Below are 26,388 nucleotides of genomic sequence, written 5' to 3'. Positions count from 1 at the left end.
ATCTGAAGAATATAATTCTCCTAAAGATCAGAAGATTTAAGCGCTAAAGAGTGTAACTCTCCTGAAGATCTATAGACTAAAGATCAAGAAGACAAAAATTTCTCCTAAGTTCTTGAGCTCTAAAAATCGAGAAGACAAAAGCTTCTTTGAATTTCTTGAAGACTTCAAAGCCGGAACTTTAAGAAGATTTGGAAAATAAATTCTTCAACATTAGAGAGAGCATCAAATAATTATATATTAAAGATTGTAATCATCATATTCCTTTTAGACGACGGTCATAGAATTACTTTTGGTAATTTAAAATTTAAATCATTAAATAAATTTTTTTTTCTCCTATTTATCTCTAACTAATATCTACTTCACATCAAATAAAGAGAAAAAATTTTAAAATTCATCTTTTATCTCTAATTAATACTTGTTTCATCTTAAAATAAAGGAAAATTTGGGAGAAAAAAAAATAACACACCTCTTTTATTTCTAGTTAATATCTACTGACGGGAAAAAAAATTAACCCACTCTCCCTAATTTTTTATGGAATTTTAAAATTTCTTTAAGCATTATTATCACATTATTATTACTTTTTCCTTATTCTTTAACATTCCAAGGTTTTTCAGCCCTCTTAGCATCACCTACAATTTTTTCTTCAGATATCTCTTTTTTTTTTAAAGATACGTTATCTTTTTTAATTTTTTTCTTTTTTTTTTTCTTATCATTTAATATGAAATTGTGCTTTTTACCTTTATGTGGAATTTAGATTTAGATTAAATATTTTTAAAAAAGTAAAATAAAAGAATAGTCCTTTAGAAGTTGAATAGTAGTTATAAATATATTCAAAATAGTTTTTATTTCTAATAAAAGTGATTAGCTTTTATTTTAAAGATTTCTTATTATAAATACAAATTTTATGTTATCTTAGCATCAAAGATTTAAACTAATAAACCAAAAATTCAATTTGAAAACTAAAAAAAAAAAAGTTTAAAAAAACATGTTTATTCAAAATTGATTTGAGTAATATGATTTTTTCTAAAAAAAATAATTGTCGAGTATAAGACTCTTATTTCAACTTACACATGTACATTTCATTTTTAAGTTTATGCAATATGTACAACGCACATAGTTACAATTAGTGTGTATATAAATATGATAATTGTTTTAAACGACAAAACTACGATTCGTAATCATAAATGAATTATCAAATAATTCTCATTATCAAAAAGGATAATAATAACCAAATATTATAAGAATAAGATACTAGTATGACACTTATCTTGATTTAATGAAGGAATACTTGACCTATAATACAAAATTTTAGTCTAAGCCTAAGGTTTATGGCTCTAAGGAGTTTGTGAAACTTCAATGGATTTAGATCGATATGGAAAGATTTGTGTGCTATAAAATAACTTGATATGAGCTTATTCTGTTACAACATAACAAGTTTTAACATTGAACATTGTGAAAAAACTGAAGCATATTAAAGTAGAAAGACATTACACTGAATGCATTATGATTCAAATATACATAATCTCACTTGTGAGTAGTAACCTAAAAAAAAAACTTAGAAACAATAAAAGAACAATCACCATTTTTCACTCTTATTCAGAACTAGATAATTGCCTCTCGAATGATACCAATAAACAGCACCTTCCTAATTTCTACAGCGAAACTCGTAGCTATAAACAAGAGAGAGATTTAAAGGCTCTGAAGTAATTTGAGCGTCTCGTCGATATGCTTTTCGGGTTGGAATTGGTTGTTATATATGAGCTGCACAACCCCCTTCTTATCTAGAACATAAGTTTGTCTTCCAGGTAATGTACCAAAAAGATCGGCAGGAACTCCCCATTCTTTCCTCACTTTGTTACCCTCATCACTAAGCAATGTGAATGGAAGTCTGTATTTCTTAGCAAAAGCCTACATTCCCAAAAATGTTAACATATTGGTTAATGCCAATTTTTAGTCGTACAAAGTTGGTTTAAATAATATTTTGGTCCTTCTACTTTCAACTTTAATTCATTATGATTCCTACACTATCAAAATGTTCATTTTAATCGTAGTACTTTCAACTTTTTTGTTCAGGTCCCTATACTTCTTGAAAATGACCATTTTGGTTCCTTCATTTTCATTTTTGTTTATTTTTAAGGAACCAAAATGATCACTTTTTTTAAGTACATTGATTAAAATGAATAAAAGTGAAAACTACAATGATGAAAATGAACATTTTAAAAGTACAGAGACCAAAATTAACATTTTAAAAATATAAGTATTAAAATGAACCAAAATCGAAGCATAGGGACAAAACCTAAGAAAGTTAATCAGATAAAACTGTGTTTAAATAACTCATTGGCCTTGAATAAAATATTCAGTCTGCTATATAAATTTTGGTTTCAGGCTCTTCCAGACAGAGATAAGCGCTTGGGAAAAAAGTGCTTTTATAGTTACCTTGTGTGATGATGAATCATCCCCACTTATGCCCACAACCTCAGCTCCTGCTTTCTTGAACTTCTCATAAGAATCTCTGAAAGCACAGGCCTGCATAAATGTCAATTTTCCATTAGGGATAATGGCTCTAATACACTGGCAAATATATTAGGACACTTAAGGCCTGTTTGATTTGACTTCATAAAGCTTAAAAAAGTGTCACCACGCACTTGGATGGTCAATCTAACAACCCCTTAGTGTTTTTGGCCCAAGCACTAGTTAAGAAAGTACTTTTGAAAGACATCAAACTAATTTTTCATTAAACACTTTTAATTAAACTCTTTTTCATTTGACAGCTTCATGTTCGAAGTCCGAACTTATCGACCCAAACAACCAAATCACCACTCATGCGTCATACACTAGCAAGAGGCTGGCAACACTCAGACCATTCAACTTGTTGAGATTTTTCTATAGATAACCCAGATTTAGTTGCGCTAATGTCAAGTGACCCAAATTATAAAAACAATGAAAACTAACCTGAAGCATGGGCCAATATTAAATTGCCCTTACGCAATCGCGCGTCTCACTCATCGTGAATTGATGAGATCTCGAACGCGATTTCACATTCGAGAAAAGTCATAACATCACGAGTTTTTAACAATATGTAAGAACTTGTATTTTTATAAAAATCGCAATGTGCATTGAAATCGTGTTCGAAGACTCATCAATTAGCAACTGGTGCAAATCCACAACAGCGAATGAACTCTAAGGAGAATTCAATTTTGGTTGTTTTGTGACGTACGTAAAATGTAAGTTTTTATTGTTTTCAGAATCTTGGTGATTCAGTGCAACCAAAACTCCAACTTTTTACTAGAGTGTTACTATGTGTAGCAAAAACTAGTCCCAAAACATACCAGCATCAAATTTGTCAATTTCAATGGAAGCAAACTTGAATAACATTTCACAGCATAGAACTAGTACCTGTTTGGTGCAACCAGGAGTTTCATCAGCAGGATAGAAATAGACAACCACAGGCTTCCCTTTAAATTTAGATAGGCTCACATTCCTTCCATCCTGATCTTTCAAAGTGAAAGCAGGTGGGGTTTGGCCCTTATTCACCTACTCAACAAAAACAAAAAACCAAAATGTAACAACAAAAACCAAAACATCACTTACAAAACTATAAAAATCCCAATAAAAGAGGATGTGGGTACCTTAGAGGAGATGGTAAATTTGAAGGAGGAAGAAGAAGGAAGAGAAGGGGAAATGTGCTGAGAAATTTGGACTCCATGAAACTGGGAACCAGAGGATCTGGAAAGAAATGGAAGTTTGTTAGAAGATGATGGGGTTTTAGGAGTCGGAGATGGGAGAAGAAAAGGGAGAGAGGCCTTTGGATGAACAAGAGAAGCCATTTTTTGAGGGTTTTAGAGAAAATGTGCTCTCAAAATCCCTCTTTCTCTTCTTTCTTATCTTGCCCAGATATGGTAGATGCGTAGACACGACGAAGAGATAGAAGTTTTTTTTTTTTTTTTTTTAATGTGAAAAATAGCTGAAATATGATGGGTGGAGATGGAGAAGGAGATAGTAATAGATAGATTGGGCTTTTGGCTTCAACTATTAATGGCCTCACCCTCCCTAGAACCTTGACGAAGAATAGTAGCTTGGGAGTGCTTTTGCACTTCTTTTTCAAAGTGCTTTTAGGAGAAAAGGGTTGTAAAATAAGTTGGGAAAAATATCAAAATGAAATGCTTAGGCACAACACTAATTATACAACTAGAGGTTGCAATGAGATTAAGGGGGGACGGAGATGGGCTTAGGTGCAACACTAATTGTGCAACTAGAGATGGCAATGGTCAAGGTGGGACCGGAATGCACTCCCCATCCCCGTAGGAATTTTTAATCCCATCCTCATCCCATTCCTTATTTTGGAGATAGAAATGGGGTAGGAAATCCTATTTGAAGATTCTGATTTCGGAAGAAAATTTTCTGCTTTTTACTTTATTATTTGTTTCATTTAAAATTAACTAAATTTAGTATTTACATTGAAATGATAAATTTTATGGAGAAAGTTAGTACTATTATTACACATATTTATTTAGATTAATAACAAAAAGGCATTTTAATGCTTTTTATTATAAATTTAATAAAAATTAGATTTATTATATTGAAAAATTAAAATTAGAAAAAAAAATAACTAAAACCATAGTTTGGCTCCAGTTTTAGTAGTTTGTTATATATATATATATATATATATATAATAAAAAAATTTGGATAGAGGTGGATATCGGGTTTGCGGTCAAGGACGGGCGGGGATCCCCTTCCTGCCCCCGATCGAGGACCTGATTTAAATCTCCAATTTAACCCCGTATTCAGTCAAATTGAGAATTCTCCGCTTCGATCAGGTCGGGAACTCGCGAGAAATTTTGTCATCCTTCGTACAATCCAGTAAATTCAATAAAAAAAATTATGTTTAAGTATAGACAGCACCTAATCATTGCTCATATCAAAATTAATTGTGAAATTAACCAATGATGTCATGCTTAATTTTGTGTTGAGTTTGACTTTTGATTTTTCTTTTGTTAGTTTTTGCTCTCCTATTGTGTCATTGTTTCTTGCTTTTATGTTTTGCTTTCGTTCCTCATTCTCACTACTCTTTGGGAGCCGAAAGTGAAAAATAAGAGAAAAGAAGGTCGACATTTAATCTAACAAACAAGAAATATATATTATATATATATATATAAAAGAATTAATTTACAAACATGTTTTATGTTAAAAGAATTTGTAATTATTATTTTATAATACTATATAATGTAAGAGTATATTATAATTTAAAAAGAAAAAAAAAAAGAATTGGATTTATAGGATGAAAAATACGTTTGTAATCTGCCTGAACTGTCATCTCTCTTGGTACTCATTGTGAGCTTTGTTATAATCTTCACAAAATTGAAATCCCTAACATCACAAACTCAAAAACTCAAAAACTCAATCAGTTCGAGGTCTGGAAGAACCCATGGAAGCGATCAGGTGAGCTCGGTAGTTCCCATCTCTCTTTGTATGGTTAGGGATTGAATCGTTTCTAATCGATCGCAACTCCCTGATTTCCATTTCCTTCTGCAATAGGTTGAAGGCTTGAAGCAACTCCGTTCCCTACGGCCAAATTCCCACTTTTTCCTACATTCTTCGCAGCTGTAAGTAACACTTCACCCTTAGAATTTCCAAAACCTAAGTTGTGAAAATCTGCCAAGAGACTAGCATCAGTATTAATCTTATGAAAATTTTCATTGTAGAATTCTTGGTATGGTTGTGATTTTGCTTGCTTGGGAAATCTCAGCCTGGACTGGACTTCCTTTGGTTGATTAATTGCCTTCTTATTCCTATTATTCTTCTAAACTATGCCATTGAATCTTGTCTTTCCAATGGAGTAGTTGAATTTGGAGGTTGCAGGAAGAAGAAAAAAAAAATTGAGCCTGGTGTTGTTAAAATTCTTCTAAAACATGCTCGATTCATTTGGAGCAATTTCTTGTTTGTGCCTTGTGTACTGTCTTTCTCTGCCCGTTGTGAAGTGACAACGCCTAGTTTCTGAAATTATGCGGCGACACCTTCTTCGTCCCTGTAACTATAACACTATTGAAACTATTGCTGCTCATGTTGTCCCCAAAACGCCATTGCTTCACAAATCAATCTCTTCCTCATCTTCTCTTTACCAACGAGACTTAAATGTTCACGACGAATCAAAAACTCTGATAACCATCAACATAAATCATAAACAGTGTGGAGATCAACCACATTTCTCAATTGGGTCTCCATGTAGGGTCCAGAAACTCATTGCATCCCAATCTGATCCTCTTCTTGCCAAGGAAATTTTTTACTATGCTTGTCGTCAACCCCATTTTCGCCCATCATCTTCCTCTTTACCCATTCTTATTCTGAAGCTAGGGCGCTCCAAATACTTCTCTCTGATTGATGATCTTCTCCTTAGCTTCAAGTCTAGAGGCTACCCTGTCACTCCAACTGTCTTCTCCTACATGATCAAAATCTATGGTGAAGCTGATTTACCTGATAAAGCTCTCAAGGCCTTTTATACCATGATTGAGTTTGGGTGTACACCTTCTTCCAAACAGTTGAACAGGATACTAGAAATTTTGGTTTCTCATCGTAACTTCATTCGACCAGCTTTTGATCTTTTCAAGAACGCCCGTCATCATGGAGTGCTGCCCAACACAAAGTCTTACAACATTCTTATGCGTGCATTCTGTTGGAATGGAAATCTTAGCATTGCCTACACACTGTTCAACAAAATGTTCAAACGAGATGTCATTCCAGATGTCGAATCATACCGGATATTAATGCAGGGCCTGTGCAGGAAGAATCAAGTGAATGGTGCTGTTGATTTGCTAGAAGATATGTTAAATAAAGGATACATTCCAGACTCGTTGAGCTATGCCACTTTGTTAAATAGTTTATGTAGGAAGAAGAAGCTAAGGGAAGCTTATAAACTTCTCTGTAGAATGAAGGTTAAAGGTTGCAATCCTGATGTTGCTCATTACAATACAGCTATAATTGGATTTTGCAGAGAAGGGCGTGCCCTTGATGCTTGTAAGATTCTGGAGGATATGCAGTCGAATGGTTGTTTGCCTAATTTAGTATCTTACCAGAGTTTGACTAATGGATTATGTGATCAAGGAATGTTTGAATTGGCAAAGGATTATGTTGAGGAGATGACGTTAAAGGGTTTTTGCCCACATTTCTCTATCATTCATGCTTTGGTTAAGGGTTTCCGTAATGTTGGCAGGATCGACGAATCGTGTAGTATTCTTGAAGATATGCTAAATCATGGGAAAGCCCCTCATTCTGATACTTGGGAGATTATTATATCTGGAATTTGTGAAGTTGAGGACACTGTCAAATTATGTGAAATTTTAGGGAAGATTTTGAAGAAAGATGTAAGAAGAGACACTAGAATAGTTGAAGCAGGCTCTGGTTTGGGTGAGTATTTAATTAGGAAGTTACAAGCTTCCAAATCACGAAGGGTATGAATATTTCTTAGTTCAAATAGTAGGGAGAGGACTCAAATTTTTAATCTCTTGGTTGAGATATATGCCATAATCAATTGAACTATAGCTCAAGTTGAACAAACAGCTTGAATTTTTGGTGTACATGCTTGATTGAGTTTTTGAATACCTTCTCTCTTATCTACGACATAATCTTTTGGGTCCCGTTTGATAATCATTTTTTTTTTAAAATTTATGCTTGTTTTCTTTCAATTTCCTTACTTTAGTTTTCACTTTTTCAAAGAAGCATTTTGATTAGTCAAAATCTAAAAACAAAAATAAGGTTTTAAAAATTATTCTTTAGTTTTCAAATTTTTGTTTGATCTTTGAAACTATTGGTAAAAAGTGGATTACATACCATAAAAAGTTATAGGTGAGGTGAAAATAGAGTTTATTAATTTAATTTTCAAAACTAAAAACAAAAAATGAAATGGTTGTTTAATAGACCTTAATTTTTTACATCTAAACCGGTCATCTAGGAGTATTTAGCCTTGCAAGGTGGTCCTCGTGCACATAGATTATTTATTAGATTTTGTATGTTCTCAACATATTGAATTTTAAATATTATTGGTCGTCAAATGTGTTTAAATTGTTTCACTTTATTATTTATATGTATTTTTTTTATTACGAGTCCTTATTATGCATGATATGTAAGAGAATGAGCAAAGATGGACACGACTCAGTTAAGGTTCCGTCGGGGTTGCAGTGATGGTAATTGGAAAAAGTTATTTTGGAAAAAAAAATTAACGGGTTAAGTTCAAAAATAATGTATATTTTTAAAGCAGTGACAAAAATAGGATACACAGAAAAGAAATTACAAAAGTAAGGTAAAAGAGAAAAATATTGACAAAAATAGGGACTTGGTATGCGATTATTGTTAAACTAAGTCGTGAACTCGTGATTGAGTCTATGATTTCCATATTTTTATTTTAAAAAAATCATTAGATTTGAACCTTTGAAAAAATAAATATCTCGTGAAGATAAATAGATTGTCACGTGAAGTTACTTCACGAAACAAATTTACAATATTATGAAAAAATAAATACGTTTCGTGGAGATAAACAGATTGTTTTGTGAAGTTACTTCACGAGATAAACTTACAACATTATAAAAAAAAGTAAATACATCTCGTGAAGATGAATAGATTGTCTCATGAAGTAACTTCACAAGACAAACTTACAACACTATGAAAAAAAAATATAAGTTTCGTAAAGTTACTTCACAAGACAAATTCACAATATTATGAAAAAAAAAAAATACTTCACGTGAAGATAAATAGATTGTCTCATGAAATAACCTCACGAGACGTCTTGTGAAGTAACTTCACAAGACAAACTTACAACATTATAAAAAAATAAATACGTCTTTTGAAGATGAATAAATTATCCCGTGAAGTAACTTCACGAGACAAACTTGTGAAGTTACATTTTTAACATATCGATGACATGTGGTTAGGAAATCGTGGACCCCGTCCACGATTAAGCCTTAAATCGTGGATTGAGTACACGATTTATCTGCTAACTCGATACTCGTGGACCCCATCCACGATTTCACAACTCTATATCTGTCAATACTTTTAAACTAATCATATTTTTGTCAATAAATATTAAAATAACATTATTTTAAAAAAAATCAAATTAAACTGTCAAAGGTTTTTGGTAATATAATTTTTTTAAAAAAAGTGATATAAAATCGATTTTACAATCATTTGATTTTCAAAATCTCCTAAATGGCTGCTTTTGATTCTAGCTTCTCCTATAATCAGAAACAATTTTTTTTTCTATTATTTTTCTTTTTTCACGATATAGCAAAATCTATCAATAATATACTTTATCACATATAGACTTATGGTCTATCACGAATAGATTCCTACTAGTGATATGATTAACTAGATTAGACTTAGAGAATTGAATCTAAATTTTATCATATTTGCAAATTCTTTTGTATTGTGCTATATTTACAAATGTTTTGGACTCGATTGTTATATTCATTTGGGATTATTTTAGATCCAATTCCTTTTGAGAACTTATTTTCATAAATGTCCAAATTTTTTAATATTTCCATATATAGGATTTTATGGAATTTTTGGACAAAATTACCACTTGTGGTGGACGGGTGGAGAGCGAATGTGCATTGAAATTTTTTTTTGCATCCTATGTTGCAGAGAGAAAATGTATTTATGTTATAGTATTAATTACTTGAGATTTTCTTCCATTTTTTCAATTCGAGAGAGTAAATGTATTTAATATGATTTTATTTTTCATTTAAACCATTTCGCGTATCAAGTAACCAATTTTATTGGTAGATTCATGTTATGTTTAAATATACCTTTTAATATTGTATTAATTTTTCAAATGTTCTAACCAATATATGAAATATTGGTAAATATATTTGAGTATTTAAAAACAACTGCTTTACGACAATTTGTTGGTTTTTATGGCAGATTTATGGTTTTTTTTTTTAAATATACCTTAGAAGATTTTATGATATATTTACAAATATTCTAACCAATATATGAAATATAAATATATTCAAATAAATAGTTGTACCATTCGAAAGTTTCGATATTCAATGTTCAATATAAATCATAGTATATATCATAAATTCCATTTATATCACAGTATATATCATGCATAAATTCAAAGTAGTTGGATACAAACAGAAATATCTACCACAATATATAAATAACAGGTAGACTCAATTTTCAAAATAAATCATAGTATATCATATGTCACAATATCTATCCTACTTGGGGATTTATATAGGTTAAACAAAATAAAAGAGGTTCCTTGACTTGCTTGCTCAAGAATCTCCCCACATTCATCTCTGTTGTCGTTCAACCATCCATCGTGTCCATCCGTCGTTGTTCGACTGTCCGCCACATATCCATCGTCGTCTATGTTGCGTCGTTGTCCGCCATCAAGCCCAGTCGCTCAATATTCGCCATCCAGTCGAGTTTGTCGTTCATCATCTACCATTCGTCCGTCGTCTGCGTCACGCCATCGTTTGTCGTCCAGTCGAGTCCGTCGTTCATCATCCACTGTTTCGCTCCAAGTTCATCGTTCACCGTTTTGTTTGTCTTCCAGTGTGGTCGTTGGTGTTGAAGGTGGGGAGAGCAAGTAGAGAGAGGGAGTGATAGAGAGAATGTGGGATAGAGAGAGAATTAAAGAGAAAGAGGGTTACACGTGAATCAAGGAAACATTTGAGTTTTATTTTTCAAAATGTGTAATATTGAGGACAAAAAGATAATTGAGTCCTAATATTTATGTATTAAGAGTTCAACTTAGACATTCTTATAAATAATAGAAAAGTTGGCCTATATATAACATAAGGTCTGTACTAAGACCTTATGTGTTATTATCCTTTTAAAAAAAACTATGTTTGAAGTGCAGGTTTTGAAAAATTGGATTTAAGAAGCCTGTATTTAGGGTGCAGGCTTAGAAAGCCTAAGAATGGAATGTAAATTTATATTTTCTTGTATTTAATCCGTGGTTGTATTCTAGATTAGTTCAAACTTGTTGTCTTAATTATTTTAATGTAGTTAAGTTTAAAATAAAATAAAAAGTTAAGAAGGAAATATTAATCTTAAACCAAGAAGAGAAGAGAGAACTAAAAATAATAATAAATCATGGTATACGCAATGTATATTATTTTAATCAGTATATTTGTAAACACATCAAAAACTAATAATGGTATGTGCAACATAGATTTACATTTTCCAATATATTACATGGGTAATCGATCTTTAACTAGTAAATAGAAAATAAATGAAATCTCTAACGAAGGAAACATCAATTTAAAAAATAATTAAAAAATAATCTAATAATAATAATAATTAAAAAAAAACTTTAAAAGAAAATATAATTAGAAGAAAGAGAAAGTGTATTATTCATCGTTGGGGTCATCGAAAGTGGTGGCCAGAGGTTGGCCGGTGACAGTTGCTGGAGTTGGTGGCTGAACCGACAACGGTTGGAGTTGGCCAACGATGATCATTGTGTCCAAAAGTTAACTGACAAACTTCCTAGATTAAATTTTAAAAAAATAAATAAATAATGGGTTTGAATAGTGCCATGAAAAAAGAGTGTAGGACGCAGGTTTCCTAAATCTTGCCCCAAACAAGAGCTAAACTTAAGATGCCTACACTTCCAACCTCAACCCTTGAAACAAAGATCCTTGGATTCACGCTTTCTTTCATCACTCTAATTATTCCATTATGTTTCTTAGCTTTTTTTTCCATATAATTTATTGTTCATTTGATTCATGGGAATATGAGATGTGAATAGAAAATGATATTCTATTGTTTGATAGTTTTTAACCTTGGGAATGAGAATATCTTATTCCAAGACATTTCATATTTTTATCTATGGAGGTTTTTCATAACTACCCAAATAGATGGATTTTCTCCATTTTTAATGGGTTTTCTCTCATATTTTTTATTTTTTTTATTTTTATTCTTTATTGATATTGGTTAATTTATTTAATTTTTATAAATATATTTAAAATTAAATTTATAATTGACATATATAATTAATCTTATTAATATTAATGCTAATATAATAATTTATTATATTATTATGAATTAATATGAAAGACCATAACTTTTACAAAAATATGAATAACCATAATTATATTGCTTAAATCCCTTTTTATTGGTTATATATTAACATCATAAATTATTGATTAAAATTGTTAATTAGTCTTAAAAAATATTAATTAATTAACTAATAATAAAATAAGAATTATTTCAATTAAACAATATTGTATACTTATACTTCTAGTTTTAGTTATTTTTTTAAAATTAAAAATATTTTTTGATGATTTAAAATCAATTAATTTATATCAACTTATTTTGTATATATATAAAGTATATTGGCATTAAATATTTAATTAATTAACTTTTCAATTAACAAAACTACATTAAAAAAAATAGATATTTAAATCAATTATGAATATCTTTTTAATAAAAATTGATAATATAAATGTGCAATACAAAGGAAAAAAATCTTACAAGTAGAAAAAAACCCAAATTTTTACACAAAAAAATTCCAGAAGTGCTTTTGAAATTTTTTACTAATAAATATTTTTAATTCCTTTTTATTCAAAAAGATCTCAAACAAATTTAATTAATAATAAATATTAAAACTAGAGCATGAATGAGTAAATTTAAGTAATTTTTAATGACTTAAAATTGATTTAATAAGTTAATATAATAAAAAATAAATTAATTAATTAATAAAAATATTATTATTGAAATTAATTTTTATTAATTTATAACTTTTCAATTGCATACAAAAATATAATCCATTCCAAACATCCTATTCCCATTTTGGTACATAACCAAATAAAACATGTACAATGTTTTTAAACAAGAGGAACTCTAAGTAACTAATTAGCACAATTTTTTTTCTTTGAAAAGTAGTGACAATTTAAAAACTAAATAAGTAAATATTAAATAAGATTTCCTCGAGAAAATGTAAATATTAAATAAGAAAATATGAACATGTAAAATTAAATGTTTATTTTTGTCATTATAGCGCAAGCTAAAAGCCTAAATCACAAACCAAGACTTCATTGTGCTACCATTAAAACAAGAGGTAGAAGGTAACTGAAATGTCAACATGGTAGAAGGTGAAATCAAGTCTCATTAATAGCAAACTGTAAGTTCAAAATTTAAGTTTAATAACAATAACACCTCAACTACTCAGAATCCTCAAAATAACATAAATAAACAACAAAAATTCATTGGTGATAGGAACAACCAGAAATAAAGAAGGGCAGCTAAAGTTAAGCCTTGACACGACCATAGAACTTCTGCTTCTCCTGTGTTGTCTGGAAGCGTCCATGGCCAAACTTAGAGGATGTATCGATGAACTTAAGTTTGATCTCCTCGAGAGCCACACGGGAAGTTTGTTTGAGAAGAGACTGACGAAGGGTGATGACCCTCTTCTTGGGTCCAACACAGCCTCCCTTAATCATCAAGTAGTCACTCTTGACAATACCGTAGTGAGGGAAACCACCAATTGGAGTAATGTCCTTCTCGGTCCTGTTTCAAACAAAATGTAGATAAGAAAAGACCATATACGAGAGCTAATACAAAATTGCTTTCCAACTCGCATAGCAAGCTAACCTGTCAAATTCAGTGATGGCGGAATGTGATTCCTGCCCTGTCTTTCCAATTTTGTAGATCTTTTTGTTCATTTCAGTTCGGTGGTGGTATCCATTCTGACCAGCCCTCGCAACAGTAAATGACACTCTAGCAGGATGCCAAGCACCAATACAAGCCACCTTCCTAAGACCCCTGTGTGTCTTACGGGGGAGACGTGTAACACCCCAACGAGTGACGACACCTTCATAACCTTTACCCTTGGTCACACCAATGAGGTCAATCATCTCATCTTTCTGGAAAACAGCTTCTACTGGAACTTGCTTCTCAAAGAACCCATAAGCATAGTCCACCTTCTGAGCAATTGTACCACCGTTAACCTGGATCTCCATCAGGTGTGCTTTCTTTTGCTTCAATCCCTTCATCTTGGTAATCTACAAAACAATGAATTTTAATTAGCGTCCTTAAAAGGCAGCTAGCATGAATATGTCAACAGTCCGAAACAACCTGACCAGTTAACCAAATTTCAATATGATATAAAAGGATAACTAAGTTAAGCAAAAGCAAGCATTAATAGAGTAAACCAACTAATAGTCATAAACCATTAAATACAATACAGAACTGTGGTTTGGTATTGTTAAATAAAATGAGAACAGAATAGGCAACAAAATCTTCATATGAGCAAGAGAAATTAGTCTATCGACAGCCTTAATATTCAAGGGCAATCAGACCCAGAAGAGCAAGAGAAATATATAAATCTGTAGTTTGCACAAATAGACTAACACACAAATTAAAATAAACAAAGAATTGAAAGTCTCATACAATAGAAAACTGAATCGGAATATGCTCATCCTTATATTAATCAGATTTCTTATCTACAATGAAGATAAACATAGGGTAGTTAGTTGTATTCACTTCCACTTCATTACCTGAGTATGGGCCAAGACACGGATCACAGACGCATATTTCTTCAGCTTCTCAAGCTTCTCCTGGATGGTCTTCTTTCCCTCGTCAGTTTCATATTGTTTGGAGTACTTAGAGAAAGCCCTCTTCTTAGACTTGCACCAGTTTTTATAAAACCTCCTCCTTACTTCCTCGCTCAAATGCTGAGCCCATACAGTGCCCAGAGTGCGAAGACCACGTGGGGTCTTTACATATCCAACAACACCAACAATCACCATTGGTGGTGTCTCAATTATTGTCACAGGCTCACATGTCTCCTTCTTGTGAAGTTCTACAAAATAAACACAGAAAAAAGCCCAAAGTTCTCAATTATTGTCACAGGCTCAATTTGAAGCAAGCTCATTCAAACAAGGTCCCCCAAATAGATTAGTGAATTCAAAGCTATACGTACTTGATCCTGGCTTCTCAACCTCCCTGACAATGTGTGTCATTCCAGCCTTGTAACCCAAAAAGGCAGTCAACCTGCATGGCTTGCTTGCGTCATCCTTTGGGAAAGCCTTCACTGCAGATTGGAAAACAAATAAAGAAAACCTCAATTCGATATTACAATAGAATACTAAAATGAACAAATGTTGAACATGTCTCAAAAAGGACAGTTGTAAAATTAATAATATTGAGTATAGAATTAAACAACAAGAGAAAAATTAGGCAGGACCAAGTATTCCATAATGTGAATCATAAATTTAAAAATTAAAATTGCAAGCATCAGCGAATTATGATATCAGTCTTTAGTTGTATTAAACAAGATACACTTACGTTCAAATATGATGTTTCAACCTAGACAAAACCCCAAAAACAATACCTTTTCCCCGGTGACGAGCTGCTCGCTTCCTTGGAAGAAATCCAAGGGACCCGTGCCTTGGGTGCTCAAATTTCCTGTGAGACATCTTTTTCTTCCTTCACATAACAAACAAACAAACATTTAATCAATATTAAAGAATCTATCTAATCAATAACACAATAAGTCTAGATAAAAACTACAACCCACAATCAAAACTAAGGAACCCGAAGTTGAAAGCTTTTTTTAATCTGATGTAACCAACTCCTACAAGCAAATCTACATTAGCGAATACGTCAGAACATAAAATTACTTATAGTAAAACTCAGTGTTCAAAATCCAAAATGTTGCTAGGGTGCACTTGAACAAATCGGGAAACAAGATCATTCTCATAACAATATAACCACAGAAGAGAACATAACAATAGATTGTTAAGCAAAAACCAAAGAAAAAATCCTGAAGTCACTACATTTTCTAAACCTTAACAGAATCCAAAAGCGAAAATGACTAGAAACAAAGAGACATCATCTTCACAGAAAAGCCCAGACAGGAAATAATAACAAGAAACCAAGTAGTTTAAACCATTCAAATCAGAGATGATAAGTAGGGTTAGGGAGAAAAAGAGAGCGAAGGAGAAAGAAAGAACCCGTACTTCCCCTGCGGCTACTGCAACTGCACAAGGCGAATGAAAAACCCTAGATATCATAATATATAGGTAACAATATTTGTAAGAAACCCCAAAACTTTCTTCAATTATACATCGACCCCTGATTAAAAAAACCTGGGCCTATAAGCAGAAATAAGTTGTAATGGGCCGAAACTACGGCCCATTTACAAAAAGCCCACCGGAATGTAATTTTAGGGCAACGCGCATATAAAAGGACTCAAATCGAAGCGTCTCCTTCTTCATGGGATCGATCTGTTTTGAAAATTAGGGTTTAGGGTTTTTCGAAGAGGGAATGATGAGAAGTCTCAGTGCTTGAGCAAAGCGGCTAATTGGTTTTGGTTGCGATGTGCCTGCACCTTATTCCACACGAGATTTCTGACTCTCTTCTCTTCAGTTTTTTTACTTCTTGTTCTTGATCTGTTGTTGAATCTGTTTGTAGGATTAGAATCGAAGTGATAAAATGGTTGAAGTTTAGTTCTTGATCGGGAGAAGAACTCTAATTTTATTTCCTAATTTTTCGATTTGTCGATTTTTTAAGGGTTTTTTTGATTCGTTGTTTTAGGGTAATTCTTGAGTTCTTCTCTGATCTGTAATGAAATAGAGTGGTTAGGGTTTGAAATTTGCCGCAGTTCATGATTGATCTGTAACGAAATTTAGTGGTTACAGTGTGAATGGTTTTGTTCGAAACCTTTTTTTAGATGAATTCCGATTCAAAATGTGCAGAAAATTATCTTATAAGTACTTATAAGGGCCTGGTTTGGTAGTCCAAAAAGTACTTTTAAAAAAATAAAATTTGATTAAAATTACAACCATTTTATTTAATAAATATACAGATTATTAGAAATGTGAAGAATTTTTTATAAAAAAAAATAAATAAATCAAATGGGGCTAAATAGTTCATTGTTATTATATAAAATGTTTATTTTTTATAAAATGCATATTAAATATGAGAAAATAAAAATAAAATCATTATTTTAAATATTTGTTGAAAAGAAAGGCAAATTTCATGTAATTATTCTTCCGTAAAATTTGAGAAAAGAAGACATGAGAGAAATGGTTTGTGGTTTTAAATTTTTTGTTTTTGGGGAAAAAAAATACCTTTAAATCAAGGTTTAAAATATTGACTAGTGTGGATTAGGTTGGGTTGAAAAAAATTTTAGATTCAATTCAATTGTTCGGCTTATAAATTTTTGAAATTAAAAATAGTAAAATAAATTTATATAATAAAAATTATTAATTGGTGAATGACAAAACTATCCAAAACAACAAAATATTTCAAAACAACATAATACCACAAATACATTCTATCTAAAGAGATAGATGTCTATTTTATAATCCTTTATGCAAGGGAAGATTGACATTCTAGTCCTTTATGTAAGAGAAGATAGACATTTTAGAACCACAAATATGAAAGATGATGTGGGTCGATGTTGGCAAGCGGAAAAAAGTAGAAAACATGTGTGCATAAAAAAAGTGGATGGAGTTTAAGAGATTTTGGAGGCGGCTAAGTGAAGAAGATGAATATAAATATGAAAATGAGATTTCGCCCACATGTTTCAAATATTTAAAATTTAATTCCCAAAAACATCGAAAATATAAAGAAAAAAAATATCAAATTAATTTGATAACAATATGTATAAAATAATAAAAAAAAATATTTAGATACAATTGAATTTGTAATAAACTATAAACAAATCAAAAGTTAGTTGGATAAAATCAAATTTGATAATAAAAAATAAATTTAAATATAATTTGGAGAGAAAAGTAAGTTTTTTTGTTTATTTTGATTAAGAAAATTGATGAGAAAAATCAAGAAGGAAGTTCGTTTATTTACAATTACATTATATTCATAATTCAATTTTCATAAGCTTCAACAATTATACTATATTTATAACTTCATCAACCACAAAAACTTATGAAAAAAGCCTAACTTAGAGGGCATGACAAAAACAGCAAAATTATAATTGTAAAAGTGAATACTTATTTGTTTGTCAAAAAGACAAATTAATGATATAATAATATGATAAGATAATGAATAAAAATATAAAAAATATAAAAATGATCAAATTTAAATGAAATATAAAGTTTATTAGATGATAATATGTATAAAATATTTTGTAAAATCCTAATTAAAAAAAAAAAAAAGTTAATCCAAATCTAGAATAATAAAAATGAATAAAATAACATAAAATTTAAAGATGTATTATAAATTAAAATCCAAATGGTGATAAACAAATTAAATATTGATTAATTCTGAATATTTTTTTAAAAATGATTAAATCAAATCAAAACAAATACTAGAAAATGAGAAGAGATAGATTTATTTTAAATCAATTGAGGAAGAAATTGGTTTATTTTAAATAAAATCCTAATTATAAAGTTATAGCAAAAACAGTAACTTGTTAAAAAAATCACAAGAAACCTAAATCAATGAAACCTTTGTATAAGTAACAAAAGTTAACCTAAATCGATGAAACAATTGATTTTTGTGCAATCAACGCATGACCAGTTTTTAGGAATGATTTTCTTTTTCCAAAACGTTAAAATAATATAAAAAATAGCATATACAACTAATTTATTAAAAATGTGATAAATATATAGCCAATTCATTAAAAATGTATGTATACAATTATGAAAAACAATATAGATATTTGAATAAAATATGTGGATAAAATAAATTTTAATAATATATGGATATTTCAAATATAAATTTAGTAGAAAATTTTGGATATTTTATTATGGTGAGATAAATTCGAAAAGTGGTTAAATATAATCTAAAATAATAATAAAATATAGAGATTATGTTAACTACATGAGCAAAATTAGGAGGGCAGTTTTACAAATATCAACAATTATCCTATATATATATCTCGACCATGTTTTCTATTTTGGAATCAACAACATCTACGAATGTGGCTATGTGCATGTCATATGAGTCACCATAATTCTTATTTCGGGATAGTTTTGCCCGAATGAAACCTCAAATTCTGTCATACACTCCAATCTCCTATTAAAAAATGAACTAACCCAGTCCAACTATGAAATATTTGGGTTAGGTTGGTTTGGGTTAATTTGGTCATTTGTTTAAAATTTTGTTATTAAAAAGAAGCACAACGTAAATATGTAAAAACTTATTTAATTATTTTCATATATTGAATTAAGATTAACAACTCAATTTTAATTTAAATAGTGAAATTTTTGTTTTTAAAATTAAAAAAAAACCACTTTTAAGAGTTATTGAAGAATAAATTATTAAAAAAATATTGAAATTAAATAAAATTAAAATCCATATATGCATAAATAATCATGTTATAAGTAATAGAAAAATATATTTTAAAAGTAATAATAAATTCGGGTTGGTTCGGGTTGGTTTGGGTTATATTATATAAACCCTTGAACCAATCCAACTTATAAAAATTTCATTTATTTGAACTCAACCCAACTCAAACTGTGCGGATTGGATTGGGTTGATCGGTTTTTTCGGGTTATCGAGTTTTTTGAACATCTCATTAACATTGGAAATATCAATGGATGGAAATTGTTATAATTTGTTAATGAAATTTTGAGATTTCATGATATGTACAGATTAATTGTCAAATTGGGTCTTAACAAAGAATACAATTTCTCTTTATCCATTGTGGAGTTTAATTTAATAATAGAATGTCATTTGTTTCCACTAGCTATTATTAATATATAAGTATCCAAAGTTTAAATACTAATATCGCTTCATATTCTTTGGATAAAGTAGTAATAATAAATTAATGTTAATTAGCTCATTCTCTAATTTCTTCCAAACCACATCTGTTGCATTTATCAAGAAAAAGATAAAATGAGATTAACAATTATTTGTTAATGCGACAATCGATTGTGGTTATATATAAATTTGAATCATGAATATTTAGTATATATATGTTATATGTATTTACTGATTCTATACTCAACCGTTAGTGACTTCTCAACTTTTGAGTGTCTAATCGATGTACAATCGGCTATCGCGGATATGTGAATTCAATTCACAAATTCAAATTCGATCGTTAGTGACTTCACGACATTTGAGACTCTTTTTTACTACTAGATCAACTCATGATGGTTGCTACCAAAGTGAAAGTAAACAAGTTAATAAATTTTGTATTAATCAGGAACAAAAATAATATGAGAATAACAATAAAATAAAATTAGTTCTCATGCTACAATTGGCTGTCATCGGCCAAAATAAAATATTGTTAATTGATTTTGTATTTACTTGAAAAAAAATGAGATTAGAAATAAAATGAGATTATTTCTTATGACTTCTCAAATCTTGAGCATCTATTACCGATGCGACAATCGGCTATTATCAAATATGTATATTCAAGTCAGGAATACTTTGTCGAATATGTGAATTCAAAGGAAATTTGACAAAAATGACCTTTTTGGAATTTGATTTTTTATTTTTTACCTATTTTTGAAAAAACAAGTTTTTTTTACCCTTGATGATGAAAATAATGTAAGCATAGAAAATTTTGGTGGTATAATTACTCTTATGCCCCTTATTAATTTATCGCTTTAAAATTTCAATAACCAAACTACCAAATTAATTCATCAAAAATTCCTCACCACAAAAATTGATTCACAAAAAATTAATTGACAAAAAATTCTCCACAACACAAAAAATTCTCCATATCCCAACATAAAATTTTTCTTCACCAAATTATCTCCAGAACGAAGATGTAATTTTCCATATTAGAATTCATTTACTTGTATCTATGCTCTCTTGGTTGATTGCTTCTTTTTTTATATTGTCCTGCATTTGATAGTTATAAAAAAAACATGAAAAAGAAAATATAGTTTTTTTTTTTTAAAGATACCCAGTCGGGCTTCATCGGTAAAATAATGGTTGAAGTAAGTTTGAAAAAAATTGAGATCAAATTTTTTTTTAAGATACCCGGTTGGGCTTTTGAAATCACCTGGTCGAGCTTCATCGGGTCTTCATCGGGTATGAAAGAAATGCTCGACCTAGTCGGGCATCATCGGATCTTCACCAGGTATGGGATAGGAACCGGGTTGGGAACATGGGCTGATCCGACGCCTAGTAGAGGTAACCTTAGACTCGGTCGGGCGCATATGGAGAACATGTACACTGTTTTTTTGGCCCAGTGTTGTAACCGGTTGGGTGGACGATCGGGTAATTTTTTTTCTTTTTAGTTCTATTTTTTTTCTTAACTACATTAATACATTTTTGTTATAAATTGTAGGAAAATGCCTCATGTTTGGATTTGTTCCGGTGGCGTTCGAAATGAAAGGGAAAAGGATTATGGTAGAGGAGAGTTGTAGGAGTTCGACATTAAGGTTGCAAAGACATATAATGAATTCCTGACCGAAGTGTATAGGATAAGTGGTATAATTTCATAGGAGTATAATCTTATTATAAGATATATACTTCAATTGAGTCCAAAGCCCCAACATTTGTAATTCAGAATGATGAAGATTTACACACATTCAACACATGGGAAGAGGTCTTAGTAATACCTCTTGACATATCTACACTTCCAAAGTGTTCAAGTAATCAAGGATTTTGTCCAAACAATTCATATATCCGACGAACTAAATAAATCTCTTCAACATCTAGGCCAGTACATTGCAAGATGGAGTCGGATAGTCCATTTTCCCCACATATTTTAACCCATCGCTTACTTCGTCGCCTAGTAATTTGACGACTCATAACTTAAGGGATGATGTAGACCAATGTTAATATGAAAATCCTATCAAAGCCAGGTTGTTCTGATATTCCAAATTTCACTTCTGTTTTGAACTTCTTTTAATCGGACATGAGGATTTCCATGAGCAGCGGAATGATTGTTCCAAATTCCATTTGATATTGAACATACACAATTACAGTCAAGAAATGAAAACTAACATGTCATGCACAATACGAAATTACAGCATGCTTTAATATAATCAAGGGATAGAGTATTATACCTTTGAAGACTCATTCTTCAAACTCCCTCGATCATTCCAAGCGTCCAAGACAACAATACACAAACGCTCAAACACAATGACTGCAATACAGCACGATCAACAGCAAACACAAACTGAACGATCATGATGATCACGAACTTAACGAACGACCTCCAAAACCTCGAACTCAATCGAGTTGAGTGAGAACACCACCACAATGGTTACCTTAGTATTCTCGGTGTGAGAATCCAGAAGTGTAGGCTCTGTATGAACTTGGTTACAGGAAGAGACCGAAGGAACAACAATCATGTAGACGATTGAGCAAGTGGAAGATGAGAAGTGTCTATCGTATAGATGAATGCTCAATCGTGTAGAAGAAGGCAGCCTATCACATAGACAATGCCCTACGATCGTTTAGCTACGACCAACTGAGTGAACTATCGTATAGTGACATTCCACGATCGTTTAGTCTCTCTATGAGCTATCATGTAGTGAAACGATTTCACTTGATAGCATTCTGTGAGTTCCTTTCCGAAAGTAGCAACTCTCCTAAATTTAGGAAAATATTTTTCCTTTTATCTCACGGTTTCCATAAAACCACCAATAACCTCTCACTCATTTGGTTATTAGAGAAAAATAGATAATCATCTAATAATTAACATTATTATAAATATATACGATAACTAACTTACCATATTATATTTATAACCTATAGTTTTAATATTTCATCTCATGAAACATATAAACCATAGTTCTTTTTCTATTTTATGTTACTTAATGTAAATCACATTTACATTAATCCTCTACTTGATGTATCTCATACATCACATCGATTATATCATATATAATCGAAATTTCTCTTGTCAATTTGAACATTTCAAATCAACCCCAAGAATTGATTATAAACTTGAATTCATTGAGCTACTAAGGGGACCTTACGGACCTGTAACTTGAAGCTTCAACGGTACGTTAATAACTGACTGAACTCTTTAGTCACGAGATCTACCATCTATTAACTGCCCGACACTCCACTAAAGACCGACAGCTGCACTCTTCTCACAACATATATATTTCTATGTCCATATCAATCAATTAACAGTGCGATAACCCTTCACAAATCGCTCGTAAGTACAGTTGAGCCAATTTACCGTTTTCCCCCTGTAGTTACATCTAACTCCTTAAGTACCATTGATTCCTCTGATGAACAATAAGTCATCGTCCTACTATGACTGAGTCCTCTCTTCCAAAGAAAGGCTGTGGCCACTATGTTCAAGACCCGGAATCAACCCTTAAGGGAGCAATCTATCTACTTACCCCTGCTTCGGAGAAGGAGTGAATTCCATCTTGTGTAAATGAATTCCCAACTCTCAAATCAGACAAATCCCCAAAAAGGTAGGCTTGTTGAGTTGGCAATCTGGCCACTTTCACCCATACTAATCAAAGGACCGCCCTCAAAGGCAGAAGTTTCCAAAACACTCAGGATTGAGGTAATGTCACCTATAGTCGTTTAGGTGAGATGTAAGTCTTAAGTAACAACGATGTTATATAAAGAGACTATTCATCTCGTGGTCCGATCTTATACAAACTCTTTGTATAGGACACCTCCACTCGCATGTCTCCACATGAATGGTCATGATCAACCATCTGTAGTAGTTCACAATACTTGTAAATCTCTACAAAGCGGGTCATATCCGTAGTGTCACCAGGATCAGATATCCCTCCTTAATCCTTATACTACAAACCTTTTTAGGTTATCACTTAAGGCATGATCTACTTGTATATCTCATATATATGCTTAAGTTTTCATACAATAACCATGGAGCTTTGTTTATTGGATATGAGTAAATGCAAAATAAAATAACTCTTATTTTATTCATAATAATATGTACAATTTACAAACTACGAAACTTCGGGAGAATTAGGACACCAATCCCAACAAATCCTGGTTCAAGATTTGTATATGACCTGCAGGAAGATAAATATTTCAAGCACATCTTCATGGCTCTTGATGCTTCTATTAGGGGGTTTCTGAACTGCATTCGCCATGTTTTAATTGTAGATGGAACACATTTAAGGGGTAAGTATAGTGGTAAACTCCTGCTTGCGACTGGGGTCAATGGAAACAATCAAATATACCCAGTCACGTTTCTTGTACTAGGCGTATTGTGCCATAGTTTATTGTTTTGTGTACTTGTAATTTGATTGTCTTGTACACCCCACTAGCTTTAGGATGAGTGGGAGATTGTTGGCATTGATGCCCTAAATTTAGTAGGATCCTATAGTTTGTAAATACTTGTATGAACAAACGTTTCGGTGATTAATAATATTTGATATTTTATTCACTCTGTCTATGAAATATATGATATTTTAGTTGCATTAACCACAAACCAATAAACTAACATCCTTTGTTATCGTTGTAACTTAAACATTTATGTGAAGACATATAAATGGATCGTGTTTAAGTGATAACCAAGGTTGGATACTTTATCCTAATGACACTACGAGTATGACCCACTTTGTAGGTGTTACAATTGTTGTAAAATGCTACAAATGATCTGATCCTGATCATTCATATATTAGACATGCAAGCAGAGATATTTTATACAAAGGAGTTTGTATAAGACTGGACTAAGAAATGTTTAGTCTCGTTATATAACGTCGTTCATAATTTAGACTTTCATTTCACTAGGATGACCATAGGTAACATGACCTTAATTCTGAGTAAGTTGTGAACTCCTACCTATGAGGGCGATCATTTGATTTGCATGGGTGAGAGTGGTCAGATCGCCGGTTCAACAAGCCTACCATTTTGGGAATTTGTCTGATTGAGGAGCTGGGAACTTAACTACACAAAATATAATTCATTCCTTCCCCGAAGCAGGGTTAAGTAGATAAATTGCTATCTTAAGAGTTGATTACGGGCCTTGAACAATATGACGCCACACCCTCTCTTGGCTCGAGAGGGGTTTAGTCATAATGAGACTATGATCTATTGTTCATTAGAGGGATCAGTGGTACTTAAGGAGTTAGATGTAACTACATGAACAAAACGGTAATTTGGACCAGTTGTACTTACGAGCAATTTGTGAAGGGTCATTGTACTGTTGATTGGTTATATCCAATGGATACAGAAATGTATCTGTAGTGCGAAGAGTGCAGCTGTTGGTCTTTAGTGGAGTGCCTGACAGTTAACGGATGATAGATAATGTGATTAAAGAGATTGATCAATTATTCACGTATTGTTGAAGCTTCAAGCTACTAGTCCATAACGTCCCCTTGGTAGCTCAATGAATTTAAGTTGAGAATCAGTTTTTTGGTTAATTTTAAATGTTCAAATTAATAAGAGAGAATTTGATTATATATGATATAATTCAATTAATTCAATTATATATGATATAATTGATATAAATTATTTGATACATTATTGTTTGATTGGAGGAACTGATATTTGAATATAATTCAAATATATTTTCTATGAATAAGATATGTAGTTATTAAATTTAATATAAATGTGGTTTATATTAAATGCCATAAAATATAGAAAAATAATTATGGCTTATATACAATACTAAAACTATATGTTATAAATATAATATGATAAGTTAGTTATCATATTTATTTATAATTTATTAATTATTTGATAATTAACCATTTTTCTCTCTAACCAACCCTTAGTGGGAAATTATTTAGTTTTTGTGGCAAAAAAGGATAAATGATTTTTTTTTTCCAGAATTCCATATACAGACGAGCATATATGATCGAGTATTTATACGATTGTTCTTTAGAGCCTATGCGATAGACTCGTCTTTCTAAACAATCAAAAGCCTTTGCTATACGATAGCCTTGTTTCTATTCGATCGTCTTCCTCCTCCAAACTCTAAATGAATACAGACTCAATTGTAAGAAATTATGTCAAAAAACATAGTGGCCCTTACAATTAACTTTTGTAATCTTAAACAAAAAACATTAAAAGAGACAATTATCCCAAAACATCCATCAACAACATCCACGAACATTTAACAAATAAACACATTGCAGAAACTTAAAACCCACCAAATTGTAAATGAAATTCAATACAGCAAACAGAATTTGGAAACCAGAACACAACCTGGCTCTGATACCAATTTGAGAAACTCTATTTACAGAGAACCTTTGAGCGGAAGCGGATCGTCCAAATCTCATTTTGAATACATACATTTACAGTTAACAGAACAAATTATGCATCAGAAACTAAATTACAGCATGCTTCTGAATTAAAAACAAAGTTTAGAGATTATACGTTTGAAGAATCGTTTTCAAGATAATTCCTTGATTGTACTCGTTCACGAACGCATCGAACAAGTCACGAACTCCTCGATCAGCAACAAGAAAAACTCGATCCTCAAACCAACAGGGACACTACCACTTAGTGACCTTAGTATTCTCGGTGTGAGAATCCAAGAGTGGTGGACTTTGGTTAATTTTGGTTAGAGGG

General features: G+C 31.4%; 3 protein-coding genes across 4 annotated transcripts; 1 reads left to right on the top strand and 2 right to left on the bottom strand.

The window, feature by feature from the left end:
- Positions 1–1,471: 1,471 nt before the first annotated feature.
- Positions 1,472–4,156, bottom strand: PRXQ (Thioredoxin superfamily protein). Its single transcript, XM_039028329.2, has 4 exons — positions 3,630–4,156; positions 3,397–3,534; positions 2,437–2,526; positions 1,472–1,908 (listed from the first exon to the last, which is right to left on the bottom strand). Exons 1-4 carry the CDS (start codon positions 3,825–3,827, stop codon positions 1,690–1,692), a joined length of 645 nt encoding a protein of 214 aa, XP_038884257.1. The 5' UTR covers positions 3,828–4,156; the 3' UTR covers positions 1,472–1,689.
- Positions 4,157–5,267: 1,111 nt separating this feature from the next.
- On the top strand, positions 5,268–7,611 carry LOC120076817 (oligomeric golgi complex subunit-like protein). 2 transcript variants are annotated; one of them, XM_039030744.2, is made up of 3 exons: positions 5,268–5,448; positions 5,536–5,603; positions 5,703–7,611. In XM_039030744.2, the coding sequence occupies exon 3, from the start codon at positions 6,003–6,005 to the stop codon at positions 7,449–7,451; it is 1,449 nt and encodes a 482-aa protein (XP_038886672.1). In that variant the 5' UTR covers positions 5,268–5,448; positions 5,536–5,603; positions 5,703–6,002; the 3' UTR covers positions 7,452–7,611. The 2 variants fall into 2 exon arrangements, with proteins under 2 accessions (XP_038886672.1, XP_038886671.1); XM_039030743.2 differs by having other exon boundaries at positions 5,276–5,439.
- A 5,474-nt stretch (positions 7,612–13,085) lies between these two features.
- On the bottom strand, positions 13,086–15,429 carry LOC120075812 (large ribosomal subunit protein uL3). Its single transcript, XM_039029488.2, has 5 exons — positions 15,335–15,429; positions 14,924–15,034; positions 14,499–14,803; positions 13,594–14,003; positions 13,086–13,509 (listed from the first exon to the last, which is right to left on the bottom strand). Exons 1-5 carry the CDS (start codon positions 15,417–15,419, stop codon positions 13,251–13,253), a joined length of 1,170 nt encoding a protein of 389 aa, XP_038885416.1. The 5' UTR covers positions 15,420–15,429; the 3' UTR covers positions 13,086–13,250.
- Positions 15,430–26,388: the final 10,959 nt, after the last annotated feature.

The sequence above is a fragment of the Benincasa hispida genome, chromosome 4 (genome assembly GCF_027475165.1).
Source record: "Benincasa hispida cultivar pf3 chromosome 4, pf3_genome.v1.1, whole genome shotgun sequence".
In the NCBI taxonomy this organism is placed as follows: domain Eukaryota; kingdom Viridiplantae; phylum Streptophyta; class Magnoliopsida; order Cucurbitales; family Cucurbitaceae; genus Benincasa; species Benincasa hispida.
Note: the sequence above shows the minus strand (reverse complement) of the source record. Positions and strands in the feature narration are given on the sequence as shown.